The 20215-nt window shown below is 43.7% G+C and overlaps 1 protein-coding gene across 9 annotated transcripts in view; it reads left to right on the top strand.

Annotated features, from left to right (window-relative positions):
• Positions 1 to 20215, top strand: part of UBE2V1 (ubiquitin conjugating enzyme E2 V1) — a 37367-nt gene that overhangs the window by 3215 nt on the left and 13937 nt on the right. For 2 of the 9 annotated variants that reach the window (XM_017944702.3, XM_003904622.4), the window contains exon 2: positions 18071 to 18219. In XM_017944702.3, coding sequence (XP_017800191.1) covers positions 18175 to 18219 — 45 coding nt within the window. In that variant the 5' untranslated portion in view covers positions 18071 to 18174. Of the gene's footprint in view, positions 1 to 1102; positions 1377 to 4450; positions 4619 to 5259; positions 5318 to 7629; positions 7745 to 16155; positions 16264 to 18070; positions 18410 to 18621; positions 19441 to 20215 lie in introns of those variants that run through there. The other 7 variants (XM_009215928.4, XM_031656849.1, XM_009215932.3 and 4 more) reach the window with 7 other exon arrangements.

Below are 20215 nucleotides of genomic sequence, written 5' to 3'. Positions count from 1 at the left end.
AGAGGAGCCCCTCAAGCTGGATGGGAGGAAGAAACGGGATCCTGAGGGGGTGACTCGAGAGGATCCCCTATTGGTTGAGGGGACGGCTCCGGCGTTAGTTTTAGAGATGGGGTTAGCCGAGGAAATAGCTGTGTTGACTAGAAAGGAGGAGCCTTGGAGCGGCTGCTTTTGGGGAGAATTAAGGGAATCTCCGCATGATAAGTGAGAGCGGAGGGGAAAGGATTCAAATGCCACAGGGACTTGATTGCAGTGATAGTGAAATGACCCCATCATTACCAGTCTCCTATTCGAGGATACAGATGGATTGTTCCAATTTCGCTTTCAGGGGACAGGTCCGAGTGGGGCAATTGGTGGAAGCCTCTGATATTGAATGAGGAAGAACAGGTGAATTGGGAATCCCGAGGATGTCTCTTTGGGAGTGGGGATTCAACTGAGGGAAGCCCCTGAAATGAGTTAGTGGAAAAGGTCGGGTTCCAGAGATGTTTCTTGTAAACGAGAAAAGTCTCCTCTTTTTGAATCGAGTGAGGGAAGCATATCCTAGAAGTGTCTCTTCTGTGGAGACGCTCACTCTCATCCACTCCTTTGATAATTGGGACAGATATGTGGGTTCAGCTCAGAAGTTCCCCACTGGCTGATGGGAGTAGGGAGGTGAATAGATGAAATGGAAACTCTTGGGTGAGGCTGCACCCTCGGGTGCCTGGCAGTGAAGTTGGCCAAGGAGGTGCTCTCAGATGGGGTGAAGATGGGTTACCTCTGATGGAGGAAGCAAACAGGACCACAGTGTTCCCCACTGTGGGGCTGCAGGGACACGAACCTGAGTACGGCAGTCATTGGGGTATTTAAGGCCACAGCAGGGGCAGTGTTGGGAAGGAATTGGTGATCCATGAGAAATAGGGTGAGGGAAATTCTTTACAGCGTTGCTCCTCTGCGGTCTCAAGGAGCCATACTTGTCTGATGGTTGGGGTGAGAATAAAAGAAATTGAATATGGGGGATCTGACTGAAGTGACCCACCAGAAGCTGCTGCCTTTTGCATTTAAAACAGTGGGGTCTTCTTGCAGCATAGCGGAGACCATGAATCCTTTTACTCAATTTTGGTTTCAGCTGGAACAGTGCTGAGTCAATTCATTTACCAAGACGCTGCCCCAGGCACTCCCAGAAGAGAGATTCTGAGTCAGGCCAGACTGCTGGGGGAAACTTCTCACCAGAATAACACTCGTACCAGGTCGTAATGAAGCAAGGGGCCCAGTGTGCTGGCGGTAGCCAGCAATAAGGTGCTGTTGCAGCTCAGCGCTGCTTGCAGTCACTCGGTTGGCTACCTACAATCTGAGTTAACAGCTGCCCGATTCTAACTTCTGGAGACCCTGACAGTTAAAAAGTGAGTGCTTCGTAAATGGCTATGGCGATCAGATAAAATGTCAGCTGCTCTCTAGTGGAATACAAGAGCATTTGGCATGGTTTAGATAACATAGAACAGGCTTTGAGGTGCCCTAAAATGGACTTCCCAAAATTCTTTTTGTCTGTTTATTCAACAGATATTTACTGAGGGCCTATTATGTCCCATTGTGGATAGCAAACAAAACGGACATAGTCTGTGTCCTTTGGGAGCTTCCATTCGAGTCAAGGAGAGAAGGCTGTTAAGGGGTAAATAAGACAATTTCAGATAGCAGTAAGTGCTATGGAGGAAATTGTGGGATATGATAAAGAGTGTCTGGAGAGGTGGTCAGGGAAGGCTTCTCTGAGAAAGTGACATTTCAACTGAGGGGAATAATGGAAAGCGCCAACCCTACAGTGTCACAGGTAGGAGAGAGGGTGGACTGTGAGTGCAAAGGCCTTGTGGTGGGACTGAGCTTGGCATGTTGAAAGAACAGGATAAAAGGCCTTAGTGTGCAAGCAAGGCTTGTTAAAGAGATGAGTTGGAGAGACATGGCTTTGGATTTGACTTGGTGTGAGGGGAAGCCATCAAACAAGTATCTGGTATGAAGTAGGCAGTCAGTAAATATTTGTTGAATGAATAGATAAGAGTCTTAAAAAGAGGAGTATGGCAAGATCTGACCTTCGTCCCTAGGCAGTGAAAAGAGTGCAGGGTGCTAAGAGTCCCTAGGCAGTGAAAAGAGTGCAGGGTGCTAAGCAGACCTTACTTGGGTTAAACTAAAATGAGTGTACAGGCCTCCCTGCTTTCTAACCCTGAGAATTCTTCCAGGTGTGGTCAGGGCCCTCAGGCCTTCCTTAGTCAGGTTTAGAGTGAGGCTCTTGATTAATCTGTGCTTCTGGTTGCCAGGAAACAGCTGTGAAGCCTTTGAGTTCCTGTAAGGGCTGAACTTAGTTTTTTATGGTCACTGCTTTCAGCATTTGGCTACACCGCCTTCCCACTTCCTTTGGTTCTGCAATGTGTGATATCTACATATGTTTTAGAGGGTGGAACTGTGAAAAGCCCACCACAGATCCTCAGAATCCCCATGTTATGACAGGTGACTTCCTCCTGCCTTGGCCAGGATTGCAGCACATCAAATAGTGGCCCTTGGTTGCCAGGCCCTTCCTCTCACTTAGCAGCCCACGGGCTTCCCTGACATTTAATCAGAAAGTAAGTGCCAGAGTGTTAAGCCCTGGTGGGGCATGATTTTAAATTTGCATACATCGGAGTGGCCTCATATGCACATTCAACTTATAAAAACTTAACCATAAGGCTGGGCGCTGTGGCTCACGCCTGTAAATCCCAGCACTTTGGGAGGCCGAGGCGGGTGGATCACAAGGTCAGGAGATCGAGACCATCCTGGCTAACACGGTGAAACCCCGTCTCTACTAAAAAAACAAAAAATTAGCCGGGCGTGGTGGCTGGTGCCTATGGTCCCAGCTACTCAGGAGGCTGAGGCAGGAGAATGGCGTGAACCTGGGAGGCAGAGCTTGCAGTGAGCCGAGATCGCGCCACTGCACTCCAGCCTGGGCGACAGAGCGAGACTCCGTCTCAAAAACAAACAAAAAACAAAACAAAAAAAAACCTTAACCATGTGGGCAGCAGAGATTAGTCTTCCCTTCCATTCGAGGGTCTTCCTCAGAGAGAGCTGGAAATGGATGAAAACTCACAGTCCCTTAGTTTTTCTCAGTTCCCTTGTGTCTCACTGTGTGAGCATCTTATGCCAATTGTAATTAAGTGCCTTTTTTACAACATTTAAAGAACAGCCTCATATTGTGCTCAGCCAAAGAAATAGTAGCCTGCCCCAGTGATAGAGGGGAAACTGACTTTGTTGGGCTAGTGCAAGCTTTTGTGTTTCTGTGTGTGTGTGTGTGTGTGTGTGTGGCGGAGTTTCGCCCTGTCACCTGGCTGGAATGCAGTGGTACAATCTCGGCTCACTGCAACCTCCGCTTCCCAGGTTAAAGCAATTCTCCTGCCTCAGCCTCCTGAGTAGCTGGGATCACAGGCACACGCCACCACACCCGGCTAATTTTTGTATTTTTAGTAGAGTTGGGGTTTCTCCATGTTGGTCAGGCTGGTCTCGAACTCCTGACCTCATGATCTGCCCTCCTCAGCCTCCCAAAGTGCTGGGATTACAGGCATAAGCCACCGCGCCGGGCCGCCAGCTATTATTTTCTTAAGGGATTACCAAGGTTAATTTTGATGATCATGATTTTCCCCCTTCACATTAACTTAAAACCACTCTATTTCCCCCACCACATTCTCTTTTCTCTTCATATCTCTGTCCCTCCCACCTCCCCCCAAATTGTAGCTCTGTAGAAATTTGATAAAGTAGAATACAAAATATGAAGTCAGGAATCCTCTGCTTAATTTTGAAGGGGCACAATGAAGTTCAGAGTAGCACATTTTGCAAAGTAAATATTTGAATATTATTACTGTTATATTGTTGATAGTGCTTTAGAGTGTCCCATGGACTTTGACTCACCTGTGATGTTGTCTCATCTAACTCTCCACAGCCTGGTCACCAGCCAGGGGCAGTATCCATCCACATTACTGAGGGAGGAGCCAAAGCCAAGGGAGACTGGTGATGCTCAGACTAGAGCCCAGGCATTTTTATCTCCCGTTACCTCCCCAGCCTACTCCAGTACCTTAGGAAGGAAAAGGAAAAGGCATGGATTTAGGGATATGTTCTTCCTAGGTCTTGGAATGTTTAATCTTGGAGAGAGAAAGGGCTTTAGTAAGAAATGTCTGCTGCTACCCATTTCAGGAACTCTTTTTGTAGCATCTCTGGCCACTGTTTGTCCTCTTCTGGGTTATGTGCTGTCCAAGGAGAGTGAGGTCCTTTTTTAAGGAAGCTCTTGCTTATATTTTATACTGAATAACTCACAACTCTTGGGCTTGGAGCCCCATCATGGCATGTACAAAGTAGTTCCTCATCCTTATTTACATGCAAGCCATCAAACTTCTTTTTAAGTTGCACTCCTAGGGTTAACTAACTGCTAGACACTGTATTAACTACATTATCTCACTTGTCACAGCAGACCACTGTGAAGGGCTGTATCGATTGTGAAGGTGAGGAAACAGGCCAGGAGAGGAGTGACTAGCCTGAGGTGCAGAGCCTGGGTTCTCTGGGACGGTGTTGCTTCAGGACACGTGCTCTTGGCCAGGATGATGGTTCTTCCAGCCCCCATTTCCTATTCTCTGAGGTAGGCCTGCAAGCATCTTCAGCCATTGGCATGTCTGTTGTTGTTTCTGCCTTGGCTGTTTAGCCTATTCGTGGGTAGATAGCAATGGCCTCTCAGGTAGTAGTCTTTCCTCATCTTCACATCCACCCTGTCACAAGTCCAGTAGGTGTAACCCCAAACTAAATGCTAAATCCTCCTTTCTGTCTCCACTCTTGTCATCCTAGTCTAACCAGAACCATCTTTCTCTTGCCTGGAAGATGGAAAAAGCCTATTGCTTTCAGTCTTGGCCTTTCCACTTTCTATACAGGAGACAGAATGATCTTTCACAGACATAAAACAGAAACTGCCACTCCCCTTCAGAAAGCCCTTCCCACTACTCTTATTACTGAATAACCCATCCCTTTTCCACGGCCCACAAGGCCCTGCCGCCGTGACTTCATGTGGTATCATATACACCTCTGATCTTGCTCTGTCCCCAGATCTTCATGGACCTGACTGCTGTTCTTCAGGTCACAGCTACCCAGAGAGGCCATCCCTGAGCACTCCATTCAATATAGTTTTTCAGTCATTGTCACAGCTTCTTGTTTTGCTCTGTTTCTCTAAAGCACTTAACCTTACCTGAAGTGTTGTTTTGTTGCATATTTTCTATGCCTTTTCACCAGGGCAAGATTCTGTCCCATCTGCTGTGTCCCTAGCACGAGCACAGTTCTGGACCAAATAGTAAGTACTCAGTAAATATTTGTGAATGTTGCAGTGAGTTAATTCAGGATCTCTTTGATGTAGCCAAATGGATACATTTGGCAATTTGCGGAGAAACAGTGTATCTGATAGGGCGGAAGCAAAAGTGGCTATTCAGCCTTTCAAAAAACTAAACCTCTTATTCTTGTTTGGTGGTATTTATAGAGGTACTTGATCATAGAATTAACCGTCCTCCTCCCCTTCTCCAGTTGTCCTGACTCATTTCCCACATCTTGTTTCCCCCCTTGTCAAAGAAAATCTGATGCTTGGCCTTGGTCACTGACCCTAGCAGCAGAAGAGCATAAGGTCTTGTATTCTGTCACCAGCTGTTGTCACATCGTTGGACTGTAAAGAATGACACATTGCTACTAATTCTTCCCCTAGAATTCCCCTAGAGCAATGCATCCCAAACTAGTATACCTCAGAGTCACCTGGAGGGCTTGTCAAATTCTTAGGCCCACCTTTGGAGTTTCAGATTCAGGAATTCTGGTCTGGGGGCCTGAGAATGTACATTTCTAGCAAGTTCGCAGATGAGGTCCAGGCTGCAGGTCTGAGGACTAACTTGGAGAACCATTGCTCTAGAGAAGGAGAAAAAAAGATCTCCTGGGCAGGCTAACTAGACAGCCAGACTACACTTGGCCGGTTGCTCAGAAATAAAAGTTACTTGATTTTGGCTTTATGTCCAGTTTTCAAGGACGTTGAATCCCAGTGCATCACCTTCCATACCTCCTCATTTTCTGAAGTGGGAGCAGCATCAGATTCCTAGCTCAGTTCACTGTCTTCCCTGAATGGGCAACCAAACCATTTTTATCTAGCAGCTTTCTTTTCAGGAGAAACCTCTGAGGTTCTACTTTTTTTTTTTTTTTTTGAGACAGAGTTTTGCTCTTCTTGCCCAGGCTGGAGCGCAATGGTGCAATCTTGGCTCACTACAACCTCTGCCTCCTAGGTTCAAGCGATTCTCCTGCCTCAGCCTCCCCAGTGGCTGGGATTACAGACATGTGCCCCCACACCTGGCTAATTTTGTATTTTTAGTAGAGACAGGGTTTCTCCATGTTGGTCAGGCTATTCTCGAACTCCTGACCTCAGGTGATCCACCCACCTCGGCCTCCCAAAGTGTTGGGGTTACAGGTGTGAGCCACTACGCCCAGCCAGTTCTACCATTTTAATTCAAGACCTAGGCCAGGGTTTTCCAAGATTGACATGCTGGGATAGTTGCTCCTTGGTGGCCATGATTTTCCCAAAAGATGTTTTAAAGGACTTCAGAATCCTTTTTGTGCCACAAATATTTTAATATGTTGCTGTGTTTCAGATTACTACATTAAATGTTTTACTGTGACATGGTATAAAGCTCTATCAACTATTCATGCTTTTTAAACCTGGTTGCCATATTTTCTTTGCAATATCCTGCAACTGCTGACTTTTAAGTTTATATTTTGCTAAGAGAATAACCAGCTGACTTTTGATACTGACACAGATCCAGGAAAAAGCCTTCTGGAAAGAATACTTCTGAAATAATAGGAACAAATATTTTCTTCAAAAAGTCTTGAATTACTATGATATTTTAGCACCTTGGTGAAGTTTTCTTAACATTTTCATAGTTCACTTTTTAATAGTCACAGTCTATTTGATTATACTTATCATTAGCTATAGATTTTCCTAGTGTACCTCCTAGCTATCATAGAGCCTGTAGTTCTCTTGGTTTTGCAAGATTATAAGAGTTCTTTTTTTTTTTTTTTTTTGATGAGTCCCTGTTGCCCAGGCTGGAGTACAATGGCATGATCTCAGCTCACTGAAACCTCCACCTCCCGGGTTCAAGTGATTCTCATGCCTCAGTCTCCTGAGTAGCTGGGATTACAGGCATGTGCCACCACAACTGGCTCATTTTTGTATTTTTAATAGAGCTGGGGTTTCACCATGTTGGCCAGATTGGTCTCAAACTCCTGACCTCAGGTGATCCTCCTGCCTCGGCCTCCCAAAGTGCCGAGATTACAGGTGTGAGCCACCGCGCCTGGCCTGTAAGAGTCCATTTTTATGTCTTCCATATCGTCACTTGATGCTGTTTCTCCAGCTGCCTTTTTGGTGTCAGATTCACAGAGAAATATTGGGAATCTTAAAATTTATGTTGATTCAATTGATTAAAGTGCTAGAGGACCAAAACATGTGTTAGAGTATTCTGGGGTTTTCTCATCTGTTATGCTTCTGTTGTTTGGCATATGTGGGTTTAATTTTGTAATATATTCACTAAAATGTTTTGTTTAATGTACCATGATTTTTAATTTAAACTCTCTATTTAGAATAGGATAAGCTTTTCAGTTGTCACTGATACATCCTGAAGTCTGCAGGATCTCTGAATTCCAACAATATTTGGACTTATGTCCCCGGAGTAGACCATGAAGTTCTGTAACTACGGTATGGTTAGGCCATTTGGAATTAAATGCTCTTTTGTTTTGTAGAAAATATTGATGTATTTGTATGCAGTTTTTAAAAGGTTTTAAATATTAGTAACTTGCTTTCATACATATTTTATGAAACAAAGTTCATTTTATAGTGAAGAATTCTTTCACTTGTGTGGTTTGGGTGAGACACCAGTTTTCCCTCATTTAAAAAAAAATTGTAAGTTTCCCTGAAATTCTCATTCATTAAAAATAAAACTAGGTGGGGCACAGTGGATCATGCCTGTAATCCCAGCACTTTGGGAGGCTGAGGCAGGTGGATCATTTGAGGTCAGGAGTTTGAGACCAGCCTGGCCAACATGGTGAAACCCCGTCTCTACTAAACATAATGAGAATTAGCTGGGCATGGTGGTGCGTGTCTATAATCCCAGCTACTTGGGAGATTGAGGCAGGAGAATCGCTTGAACTAGGAAGGTGGAGGTTGAAGTGAGCTGAGATCACGCCATTGCACTCCAACCTGGGTGATGGAGCAAGACTCCATCTGTAAAAATAAATAAAAATAAAAATAGTTACCAAATTCTACTTCTCTCAAAATAAAAAACCAATGTCAATTATATGGCAACATTGTCCAATAATTTGGACCGGTAGGTTAGAGTTTACAGTAGGAAATACCGCCATTTCTTTTTTTGTTTTTGTTTGTTTGTTTTTTTTTTTTTTGAGACAGAGTCTCGCCCTGTTGCCAGGCTGGAGTGCAGTGGCGCGATCTCAGCTCACTGTAACCTCTGTCTCCCAGGTTCAAGCAATTCTCCTGCCTCAGCCTCTCGAGTAGCTGGGATTACAGGCGCCCACCACCACACCCTGCTAATTTTTGTATTTTTAGTAGAGACAGGGTTTCACCATGTTAGCCAGGATGATCTCCTGACCTTGTGATCCGCCTGTCTCGGCCTCCCAAAGTGCTGGGATTACAGGCGTGAGCCACCACGCCTGGCCTGATGCTGCCATTTCTTCAACCAGAAAACATTTATTGATATCATTATATGCCAGACAGCATACCAGATTCTGGGGAGGCGGCATTGAATGAGTCACAGCTCTGACTTGAGAAACTTAGAGAGTGAGTCAGACAATAAAAAAGGAAGAAAATAAAATGTAAAGAAAAAGTACCGCACAGGCCTGTGTGGCAGTAAAGGTGTATGGGACTGGGGGCTCTGAGAGGACCTTTCCTGACCATCTGGTTTCTAATTAAGCTTTATAGCTTTTAAAATTATTATATTCAGGCCGGGCGTGATGGCTGATGCCTGTAATCCTAGCACCTTGGGAGGCCGAGGCTGGCGGATCACCTGAGGCCAGGAGTTCGAGACCAGTCTAGCCAACATGGTAAAACCCCGTCTCTACTGAAAATGAAAACGTTAGCTGGCTGTGGTGGTGGGTGCCTGTAATCCCAGCTACTTGGGAGGCTGAGGTGCAAGAAACACTTCAACCCAGGAGACTGAGGTTGCAGTGAGCCAAAATCACACCACTGTACTCCAATCTGGGTGACAGAGTGAGACTCTGCCTCTTAACATATAACTGTTCTTGGGTTTTAAAATTCATACTAAGCCCCTTTGATAATCCTTATCATGTTAGACTCCCAGATAATGATACTGTGAATGTTTCTTGTATTTTCAAGAATAAACCAGAATTAGAATTTTGTGACATTGAGCATTGTTCATTCTGAAATACTATTCCTAGCTAATACCTAGTCATTCATTAATTCTTTCAATAAGTATTTGGGTGCTTACTCTAGAGGGCAAAGCACCCTGAGACATTGGAGATTCAGCAGTGAACAAAACAGACGAAGTTGTACTCTCATGGAGCTTAAGTTCAGATGGGAGACAGACAAGAAACAACCAATAAAGTGGAAATGAATATATTTACAATGTCGAGTGGCAGTGAGTACTATGAAGAAAAATAAGGCAAGATAAGGGAATGGACAGTTAGACCCTTGGATGAGGACAAGGGAACCAGTCAGCCATTCCCAGCTCTGGCACAGAGAATTCCAGGGTGAGGGACTCACAAATGCAAAGGCAGGAAATGAGGATGCCTCTTCAGAAACTTAGGGAAGGACTGGTGTGGCTGGAGGAGGATGGGGGAGCCAGGCGGAGTGGCACAAAATGATGCTGGTAAAGCAGGTGGGGCTCTGTTGGCCAGGTGACAAGTTTGGCTGGATTGCAGGTACAACGGAAGGCCAAGAGTAGGCTTCCGGTAGGAGAGCTAGGGCACCTATTTTACCTTTAAGAGGATTGTCAGCCAAGCACGGTGGCTCAAGCCTGTAATCCTAGCACTTTGGGAGGCTGAGGCGGGCAGATCACCTGAGAGGTTGGAAGTTCAAGACCAGCCTGACCAACATGGAGAAACCCCGTCTCTCCTAAAAATACAAAATTAGTCAGGCGTGGTAGTGCATACCTGTAATCCCAGCTACTTGGGAGGCTGAGGCAGGAGAACTGCTTTGTACTCAGGAGGCTGAGGCAGGAGAGTCACTTGAACCCGGGAGGTGGAGGTTTTGATGAGCCAAGATCGTGCCATTGCACTCCAGCCTGGGCAACAAGAGTGAAATCCGGCCCAAAAAAAAAAAAAAAAAGAGGATCATCATGGAGAATAGACTGTCAGTATAGCCTGGTGGATGAAATAGCCAGTTAGGAGGCTGAGGTGGCATGGATGACAGTGGTCGCAGTGGAGGTGGTGAAAATAACCAGGTGTTGGATAGCTTTGGAAATGGGTTAGATACGGGATATAAGGGAAAGCCTTGTCGTCATGACTCCAAGATTTTTGGCCGGAGCAATATTTATGCCATATACTGAGCTTAAGGAGTGGGTAGTTTTTGTCTTTTGAGGAACAGTGCATGGGAATTCTGTTTTGGAGGTGTTTTAAGTGTGAGAGGCCTATTAGGCATCTAAATGGAGATGTCTAAGAGGCAGTTAATTGAGAATATAAATTGGAGAGTTGTCAGCTTACTCGAAGCCTTGGTTGTAGGTAAAATTGCTTGGAAGAATGGAGCAGACAGAAGACCTCAAAGGTGAACTGTGCCCTGAGGCCTGGCAGCCAGAGTCTGGAGGTCCGGGAGGTGAGGCAGGGCAGCTAGTGAGAAGAGAAGCGGAGCTCAGAGAAGCAAGAAAAAAGAGGGAGTGATCAGGTGCTGCCCCAAACTCCAGTTATAGGGTGGGAGCTGAGAACTGACTATGGGATTTGGCTGTAGGATTTAGAGGGTGCTCCTTGGTGCCCCTGAGTGACTAGGTGGAATAGCATGATTGGAATAGGTGCAGGTAAGGTGAAGAATCTAGACCAGGAGTCTAGACAGCTGTTTTTCGTTTTTTTGCTACTAAGGAACAAAGAAATTAGATGATAGCTGGAGGGGGATATAGGGTCAAGTGAGGGTTTTTGGTTTTTGTTTTGTCATGGATAATACAGTCTGCCGATGGAGATGATTTAGCAGCAAGCTTACTGTGTGCCAGGTATTATACAAAGTGCTTTCCAGACCTTACCTCATGTAGTCTCCCTTGCCACCTGTGGAGCAGGCGTGCCGTGATCCCTGCTCTACCTTGCTCAGGCACAAAGCTAGATTGCTAGAAAGTTGTGGAGACAGAACTTGATCCTAGGTCTGTGCTCTTAATCCTCTGCTAAGAGATTATGGAATTTTCTCTAAAATATATTCTAATTCTTACTTGTGGGGTGTAATATATCCATTACCCTGACATGCCTTTTAAAAATAGAGTGGTAGACCAGGCATCCTTATGTTAGTGATTCTGGGTCATGACACCCCAGGATCATTGGTGAGAGTACAATGAGCATACAAGGACGCATAAAAGGTCGCTTTTGTGTTTGTTTTTTAGAAAATGAGGTTTGCCAACCTTTTGTCCTTTTTTGCTTAATTTTAAAAATTTTCAACAAGTATTTATCTGAAGTACTGCGTACAGGCCAGTTTTTATTGTTGTTGTTTTGTTGTTTTGTTTTTCGAACTACCACCACAGTCATACAAATGAATGGGAGCTGCTGAATTAATTACCCTATCTTCTACATCTCTTCTACTTCCCATCATGCAGGCCTGTGAGAAGTTTGATGCCACACGTTCGGTCACAGTATTTGCTCTAGGCAAATGCTTCTGGCTCTATATCCTGAGACATTAGCAGTAGCATACCCCAAAGCTGATCATTACCTAGGAGACTTGGATGTGCCTTATCTCTTGCCCTACTCCGAGCCTTTTGCAGCTCCCCGCTGTTACCCTTAAGGTAAAGTCCAGTAGTAACATGGCTCCAACCTCTTCATCTTTTGTCAAATTTCAGAGACGTCTATGACCCCTCAAAGGCTAAGTAACACTGTCCTCTGGTAGATTCTGTTTCTCATATGTTTTGATATGGTTTTATTTCATTGCCTTTTGTGTATATCTTGTTTCTACATTGACACCTTAGACTGCATTAGGGAGACCCCAGTTTTTTATTTTGTTTGTAGCCCCTAGATTGTCTAGCAAAGTGCTGGATAAGTGTTGGATAATTATCACACTGAGAGAAGGTGTGTGTGCATATATGTCACTGATAATTTATGTATAGGGAAATTTTGACAAGCAGGTAAAAAGCCTAGCAAACTTTTTTCATTGTGGTTCTGAAATGTGTAGTTCTTTTTGTTTGTTTTGTTTTTTGGGGGTTTTTTTGCTTATAAATGTGGAGTGAGTCCAGTTCTATACACGTTAAACATCACGAGCCCCAGAATGCTTCCTCACCAAGTGCTTTATGCTCTTAGCACAGTATAATTTAGTATACCAACTAACTTGGTGGCAACTTGCCACTTCTGATTAACAATCTACTTTAGGAGCTTTCTAGTTTGTGGACTTAAATTCTTCAAGATTTAGTTGAATAAAGGTTTACAGAGTTCTTAACTGCCCAATGCCAGATAGCACAATGTTTACCAGTCTTCACTTGCCCTTTTGACAAAAGAAAGAGTTTTAAATATTCTCTGAGCTCATGATGGTCCATGAGCAGAATCTGGCCTGTAGACATTTGGCCAGAGTTAAGGAGTAACTGTCCCCTTTAGATAGCATGTGTGTTCTCCCCTCACCTCAGTTCTTCATATGCTCTGTTGTTTTAAGCCAGACGTCAAGATTATTTGCAAAACCATGCCGTCTTCTCACTAATTTTCTTTTATTCTTTGGAAAACATAGTTATTTAATAAAATTTATTATTTGTCTTAACATATAATGGTTTGTTGTGATTACTTTTAAATGAGTTAATAATTTTAAGATTTCTCGGTTTTAATTTCTAACTTGGCAAATATAAATAGGTGTTACCCACATAAAGGTTCTTTGAGGTCTTCACCGGGCGCGGTGGCTCACACCTGTAACCCAGCACTTGGGAGGCCAAGGCAGGCAGATCACCTGAGGTCAGGAGTTCAAGACCAGCCTGGCCAACATGGTGAAACCTTGTCTCTACTAAAAATACAAAAATTATCTGGGCGTGGTGGCGCATAACTGTAATCCCAGCTACTTGGGAGGCTGAGACAGGAGAATCGCTTGAACCCAGGAGGCAGAGGTTGCAGTGAGCTGAGATCGCGCCATTGCACTCCAGCCTGGGTGACAAGAGTGAGACACTGTTTCAAAACAAACAAACAAACAAACAAAGGTTCTTTGAGGTCTTCAGTGATTGTTGAGAGTATAAAGCATTCTTGAAAGCAAAAGGTTTGAGAACTGCTGTTCAAATGAAATAAATGTTTATTGTAATTGTTCAGTAGATAGCAGTTATTCTTATATTTATATGTGTATCACAACTCCTAGTTGGAATACAGATAGATATCGGCCAGTCCAAAGTTTTTCATTTATTGAACTGTTTCTGGTGCTGGCTTTACAACTTGAGTCAGAATCAAATTGTCCTATAATGCAGGAACAAAAGAAAGCCGACCTTTCCCTCTGTGGATCTCAATTCCTATTCCAAATACTAGCCTAAAATAAATTGACCTGTTTCTTTGATTCAGTTGTATATGTGGGCTTTGCACGCTTGGTTTTAAGTAATCGAATATCTAATCCAATGGAAATGTCTGTTGGAAGTATAGGGTTAATTACTGATATATTTTGCCCTACTTCACAAGTAAAAATTAAATATCAGAAAAATATAACTTGAATTCACTGTTTTGAAACTAATAGCAACAAGCTTGTGATATTTGAATGTTAGGATTTCCTAATCAGATCTGATTGTTAGGTGAAAAGGTAACCTTTCAGCCATAGAGATGTTCTTTGCTTAAATTTATAAGAGGAATAGTCCTACTATAAATAGTCCAGCTGACATTTAAATACCTGACATAAGAAACTAACACATTTTTTTGTCTTGCCAAAAAGAGCAACTCAAAATAGAGGTCACATGTATAATACAGCTTCCATTCAGTAATGAAAGGCTCAGCTATAGAAGCTGTTATACTTGGCCATTTATTTGGCAGTCTTAACACTTTTATTTATTTATTTGTTTGTCTGTTTGTTTGTTTGTTTTTGGAGATGGAAGTCTCGCTTTGTCACCCAGGCTGGAGTCCAGTGGCGTGATCTCAGCTCACTGAAACCTCCGCCTCCAGGGTTCAAGTGATTTTTCTGCCTCAACCTCCCAAGTAGCTGGGACTATAGGTGCACACCACCACGCCTGGCTAATTTTTGTATTTTTAGTAGAGAGAGAGTTTTTCACCATGCTGGCCAGACTGGTCTCGAACTCCTGAGCTCATGATCTGCCCACCTCGGCCTCCCAAAGTGCTGGAATTACAGGCGTGAGCCACTGTGCCCCATCTTTTTGTTTGTTTGTTTTTAAAGAGACAGGTTTTTGCTTTGTTGCCCAGGCTGGAGTGCAGTGGCATGATCATAGCTCACTGCAGACTTGACCTCCCAGGCTCAAGCAGTCCTCCTGTCTCAGTCTCCCAAGCAGCTGAGACTACAGGTGTGCACCACCACACCCAGCTAATGTATTTATTTATTTATTTTTATTTATTTATTTGTGTTTTTGAGACAGGGTCTCACTCTGTCGCCCAGGCCGGCGTACAGTGGCGCAATCTCTCACCTCACTGCAACCTCTGCCTCCCTGGCTCAAGTGACCCTCCCACCTCAGGCTCCTGAGTAACTAGGACTACAGGTGGGCACTACCATGCCCAGCCAATTTTTGTATTTTTCTGTAGAGATGAGATTTCTCCATGTTGCCCAGGCTGGTCTTGAACTCCTGGCCTCAGACGACTGTCTTGGCTTCTCAAAGTGCTGCGATTGCAGGTGTGAGCCACCATACCCAGCTGACCAAGTTTTAGTAACATTAAAAACATTGTCCACTAAAAGTTAATCACTTAAGGAATGCTGTTAAGTGAGATTCCTCCTCAGAGGAGAACACTTGATCCTTAGTGAGATGAAGTGCTGGACAACCAAAGCCCTAAAGAAGCTGAGGGAGCTTAGCTTATGGATTCCTAGGGGAAGGAGCCTTCTGGACAGCAGGAATGACAGGCGCTCAGGCCCTGAGTAGGTTCTTGTGTGGGATACAACTGAAATGGTTCCTAATTGGTTTTTTGTTATGCTAATAACATGGGATTGTTGTAAAAAATCAGGAAATAGAGAAAGTAGGGGGAATCATCCATAATTCTTTTACCCAGAGATAACTGTTAACATCTTGTTCTGTATCCTTACCAACTCTATAAAGCTTCTTAAGATGTCACTTATCGGCCGGGCGTGGTAGCTCATGCCTGTAATCTGAGCACTTTGGGAGGCCGAGGCAGGCGACTCATGAGGTCAGGAGATCGAGACCATCCTGGCTGTCATGGTGAAACCCCGTCTCTACTAAAAAATAGAAAAAAATTAGCTGGGCGTGGTGGCAGGCGCCTGTGGTCCCAGCTACTCCGGAGGCTGAGGCGGGAGAATGGTGTGAACCCAGGAGGCGGAGCTTGCAGTGAGCCGAGATCACGCCACTGCACTCCATCCTGGGCGACAGAGCGAGACTCCATCTCAAAAAAAAAAAGAAAAAACAAGATGTCACTTCTCATCTGTATGGGTTTGCTAGTGCTGTCATAACAAAATCCCATAGACTGGGTGGGGGCTTAACAAATTTCTCACAGCTCTGGAGACCAGAAGCTCAGGATCAAGGTGTCAGCAGGTTTTGTCACATTCTGAGGTACTGGGAGTTAGGACTTCAGTACATAAATTTGAGGGAAACACAGTTCAGCCGTAACACCATCTGTGAACAAGTACCTCAGTCATTAGCCTTCCTATCAATATGATTTTATGTTCTTTTGATCTTCATTTTTATTAGTGTAGGCTTATAAATTAACCAGTAGTAAGGCAGTGACTTCTCCCCCCTAGCCTAATTAGGATCATTAAAGATTTAGATTGAACCCTTTCTGAACAACAGTTGTGTTGTCTGACTTTTTGCCTGTAATGTCACCACTGTCTTTCAGTTTTATGTTTGCTAGAGAAGACTCAGTCCCGGGTAGCTGAATAATCCAGTTGGCTGCTGTGCAGATGAAAATGCCAGTGTTTTCCAAACAAACAGTTCAAGTATGCTTGTAGGTTTTGCTGTTTCCTTTCAAATACCATATGTAGTATTATTTAACATTTTTTCGTAATCAACTGACTCTTTTGCTTACATTTATTTTAAAGTAAACTTTTACCATTGTTATGGATGGGAAGTTAGTATATTACTTACCCTAAATAAATTATTCTTAAACATAAATACATGACTGTAAAACGAAGTGTTCAATCACATACCACCTAAAGTCCTCTAACGTACCACTACAACTCCATCTTTCAGCTGCTTGGACCAAAAACCCAGGAGCTGTAGTTGACTCTTGTTTCTCACACCTCACAGGCAACCTGATAGCAAATCTCCACAGCTCAGACCTCTCAAATGCCTAGAATTACGCCGCTCCTCACTACTTTCCTGCTATCACCCTGGTCCAAGCCGGTATTACCTTTTGCTAGTACTATTGCAGTATCCCCCTAGCTGTTTCTGCTCTTGCTCCCTTCACTCTTGTCCTCACACAGCAGTCTGAGGGACAGATCATGTCACGCAGTAACAGTTGGCATCCTTAATCTCCTCTTGCTGTCTCATCCCTCACTTGGTTTAAGCTAAATTGGCCTCCTTGCTGTCCTTTGACACCTTAAGCAAGCCTCTGTTTTAGGGCCTTTGCACTTGTTTGCTCTGTCTCAAAGACTTTCCCCTCAGCTATCCATAAATCATGCCCTGTCACCTTCTTCAGGTCTTTAGTTATGACACCTGTTGCAATAACACTTTTCCTCGATCACTCCATTTGAAAGTATTGCCCCTCCCCTATTACTCCCTGCTCCAGAACAGCAGAATCTATCATACTGTATAATTTACATATTGATTTTTGTCCATTATATGTCTCCTACTAGAATGTAAGCTGCAGGCATTTTTGTTTTATTCACTGCTTGTTCTTCAGTGCTTAGAAAAGTGCCTGATGTATAATAGGTGCTCAAATATTTATTCCAATTAAATTAATGGCATGTGTCCTACACTTTGGGAGATGCATATACTGGCAACACCTCCCACAATTTGGGGTCCCTCAAGTGAGCCTCTCTTCACAGTCACATGGTTAGTCCTATTTGTCTCTTGAGAGTCTGGCCAATATTCTGTTCTGGAAGACATCTAGAAATGGCTCAAATCTCAGCCTGAACCCGGTACTGCGTCTTGAACCTCTGAGGTGTTTTCATGTGTTGCTTTCAAGAGCTACTTGCCAGGCTTTGGGATTTTTGGGAAAAAATTAGAGAGCCAGCTATTCCCTTTTACTTTTTTTGTAAGTTAAAAGAGAAACTATCGTTTAAATAATTGAAAAACAATAGAACATTTTATCCTTGGTGCCTTCAATTGACTCTTAGTTGACTAAGAGGACACCATTTTTATTTGCCATATCCATGGCGACTATTCCTCCTAAAGGTTGTTTGAGAGTCATGCCAACAAATAAGCATAGTCTCAGCCTCTTGTCTTCCAAGGTACTTTGTTAGCACTTGAGATTGATGGTTTTCATCTCACACTAGTTAACCCCAATTCATCGACATTTAGACATGTAAGCCCCTTATAAGGTTTGTCCGAGGGGTGGGGGTGGGGTATCTAAGTTTGGTTATCTAGCCCTAGTCATTTCACCTGTCAGAGAACCATGTGCCCCTTCCCTCTGGTTGTGCTGGTTGATACTGATAGCTTTATAAGTGGCAAGTTTGAGGTGTGATAACTTCCCATGATTTTTTTGCATGTTAGCATCTTTATTCCCAGGGAGCGATAATGAGCAGCTAGCTCTAGGCTTACAAGTTCCCCTGGAGTTGCTGGTATCTTGAATTTCTTTCCATTTATTTTAGGAGTAAAAGTCCCTCGCAATTTCCGACTGTTGGAAGAACTCGAAGAAGGCCAGAAAGGAGTAGGAGATGGCACAGTTAGCTGGGGTCTAGAAGATGACGAAGACATGACACTTACAAGATGGACAGGGATGATAATTGGGCCTCCAAGAGTAAGCGTCGAGCTACGGCTATAAATGTCAATGTCTTAAATTCACTGTGCCTCCTTTTAGAAAAATCCTAGCCTTATCACGGAAAAAAAGCTCACCAATGGTATATTTTCTGAAATGTGGCTATTCTTTTTTGACCAGTTTCAGTTTATATATTTGAACCTCCTCTGATGCTGTTTAACCCCTCTAAATGGTAAGCAAAAATCTGTTTAGACTCATAGTGTGAATTTATATGACAATGTAGACAGTAAGGTATGAGGTCATTGCACCCTCAGATGTCATTCCGAACAATCTCTGGACTAACCAAATAACTAGGCCCTAGGTATAGCCAGCATTCCTGAAGCTAGTCTCCAAATGAACTCTGGAAAGCCTTCCCAGTTGTTGTTTTTCTTCACTGTCTCCCAGGTCTGCCGTGCACCTGTATCCTAATGCCAGCCTGTCAGCTCCTGGTCTATTCCAGGCACTGCTAGACCCAGAGGCCTTTGCAAAGAAGACCAAGACAATGAGGATGGGGAAAAGTGGCCTCTTTCAGAACTTCCTGATTTGTGAGAGTTCCTAGTCTTCATAATGCCAGCCAACCATTTTTCGAGGACACATAGTAAACCCTCAGGAAATGTCTCTTAACTCTCACAAAACCCTATTGTTAGGTGCAATTGCATTCCAGTTTACAGATGAGGAGACAGACTCAGAGGAGTCAAGTCTCTTGCCCAAAGTCACATAGCTGGTAACCCCCAAATCAGATCTGACTCCAGAGCCTGTGCTCTTAACCACTGTGCCATGGTGTCTCCCTTTTGTTTACATTTTGAGTTTTCATCTGTTACCATTATAGAAGATACTAATCAAGTAGTAACTTGATGTAGGAGTCAAGAAATCAATTTCCATACTGTGACACACACTTCAGACAAGCAGTGAGAGCTTCTGCCTGAATGTAGCAAGACCTGTCCTGTGTCTGCGTGTGTTTAAGGGTGATGACGACGTTCATTCGTTTGATTGTGTACAGGACTTTGCACTAGCACTGTGGGAGCAGAAAGACATGCAGGGCGTGGCCCCGGCTGGAACAGGGACAAGTGACTGTTCATTACGTGTTAGGACACTAATGCTCATCTCAGATGGTCATCAACATTCATGGTGAATGATTGGCTTTACCATTTAATGTTGCTTCTTGAGTCATTTTGTGACCCTGTACTTTTGTGGAGTTTTAAAAATATATACGTTCGATCTGTTTTTACTCACTTCTTTATCCCTTTTTTCTATGACAACTAGAGTGTTCTGTGTCTGCTAAATACTGGGGAAAACCCAATCTAGAAATCCTATTTCTCCATGGAGATAATTTTCTTTACTGTCTCTGAAGGTCCATCATATGCTGACATCTTCTTCACTGCATGTCTTCTCTTCCTAAGAATGATTTTGGTTTCTTGAGGATGAGAACTGTGCTTCCCTCCTTACTTCCCAGAATACCTAGAAATGGGGTACTCAATAGGTTTGCTAATCAACTTAATGATTTACAGGTTCTAAAATACTGAGAATTGAACCAGTATACAACATTGCAATACACTAAATACCACTGAATTGTACACTTCAAAAAAACACACAAAACAATGAATCAGTAAGTTCTGCTGAAAATATTCTATCCACCTGAAACAGCTTGGGCTACCCTGAATTTCAGTTTATCTCTTTCCAAAAGAGGCTTTGGAAGTTGTAATGAGTAGCTATGGTATGCCAGGTGTCCTCCATATATATATATATATATATGTTTTGTTTTGTTTTGTTTTTTTGAGGCGGAGTCTTGCTCTGTTGCCAGGCTGGAGTGCAGTGGCGCAATCTCGGCTCACTGCAACCTCCACCTCCCGGGTTCAAGCAATTCTCCTGCCTCAGCCTCCCAAGTAGCTGGGACTACAGGCGAGCGCCACCACGCCCAGGTAATTTTTGTACTTTTTAGTAGAGACGGAGTTTCACCATGTTTGCCAGGATGGTCTCAATCTCTTGACCTCGTGATCTG

Source organism: Papio anubis, chromosome 16 (assembly GCF_008728515.1).
Source record: "Papio anubis isolate 15944 chromosome 16, Panubis1.0, whole genome shotgun sequence".
Lineage (NCBI taxonomy): Eukaryota > Metazoa > Chordata > Mammalia > Primates > Cercopithecidae > Papio > Papio anubis.
This window is presented reverse-complemented; position numbering and strand designations above follow the sequence as displayed.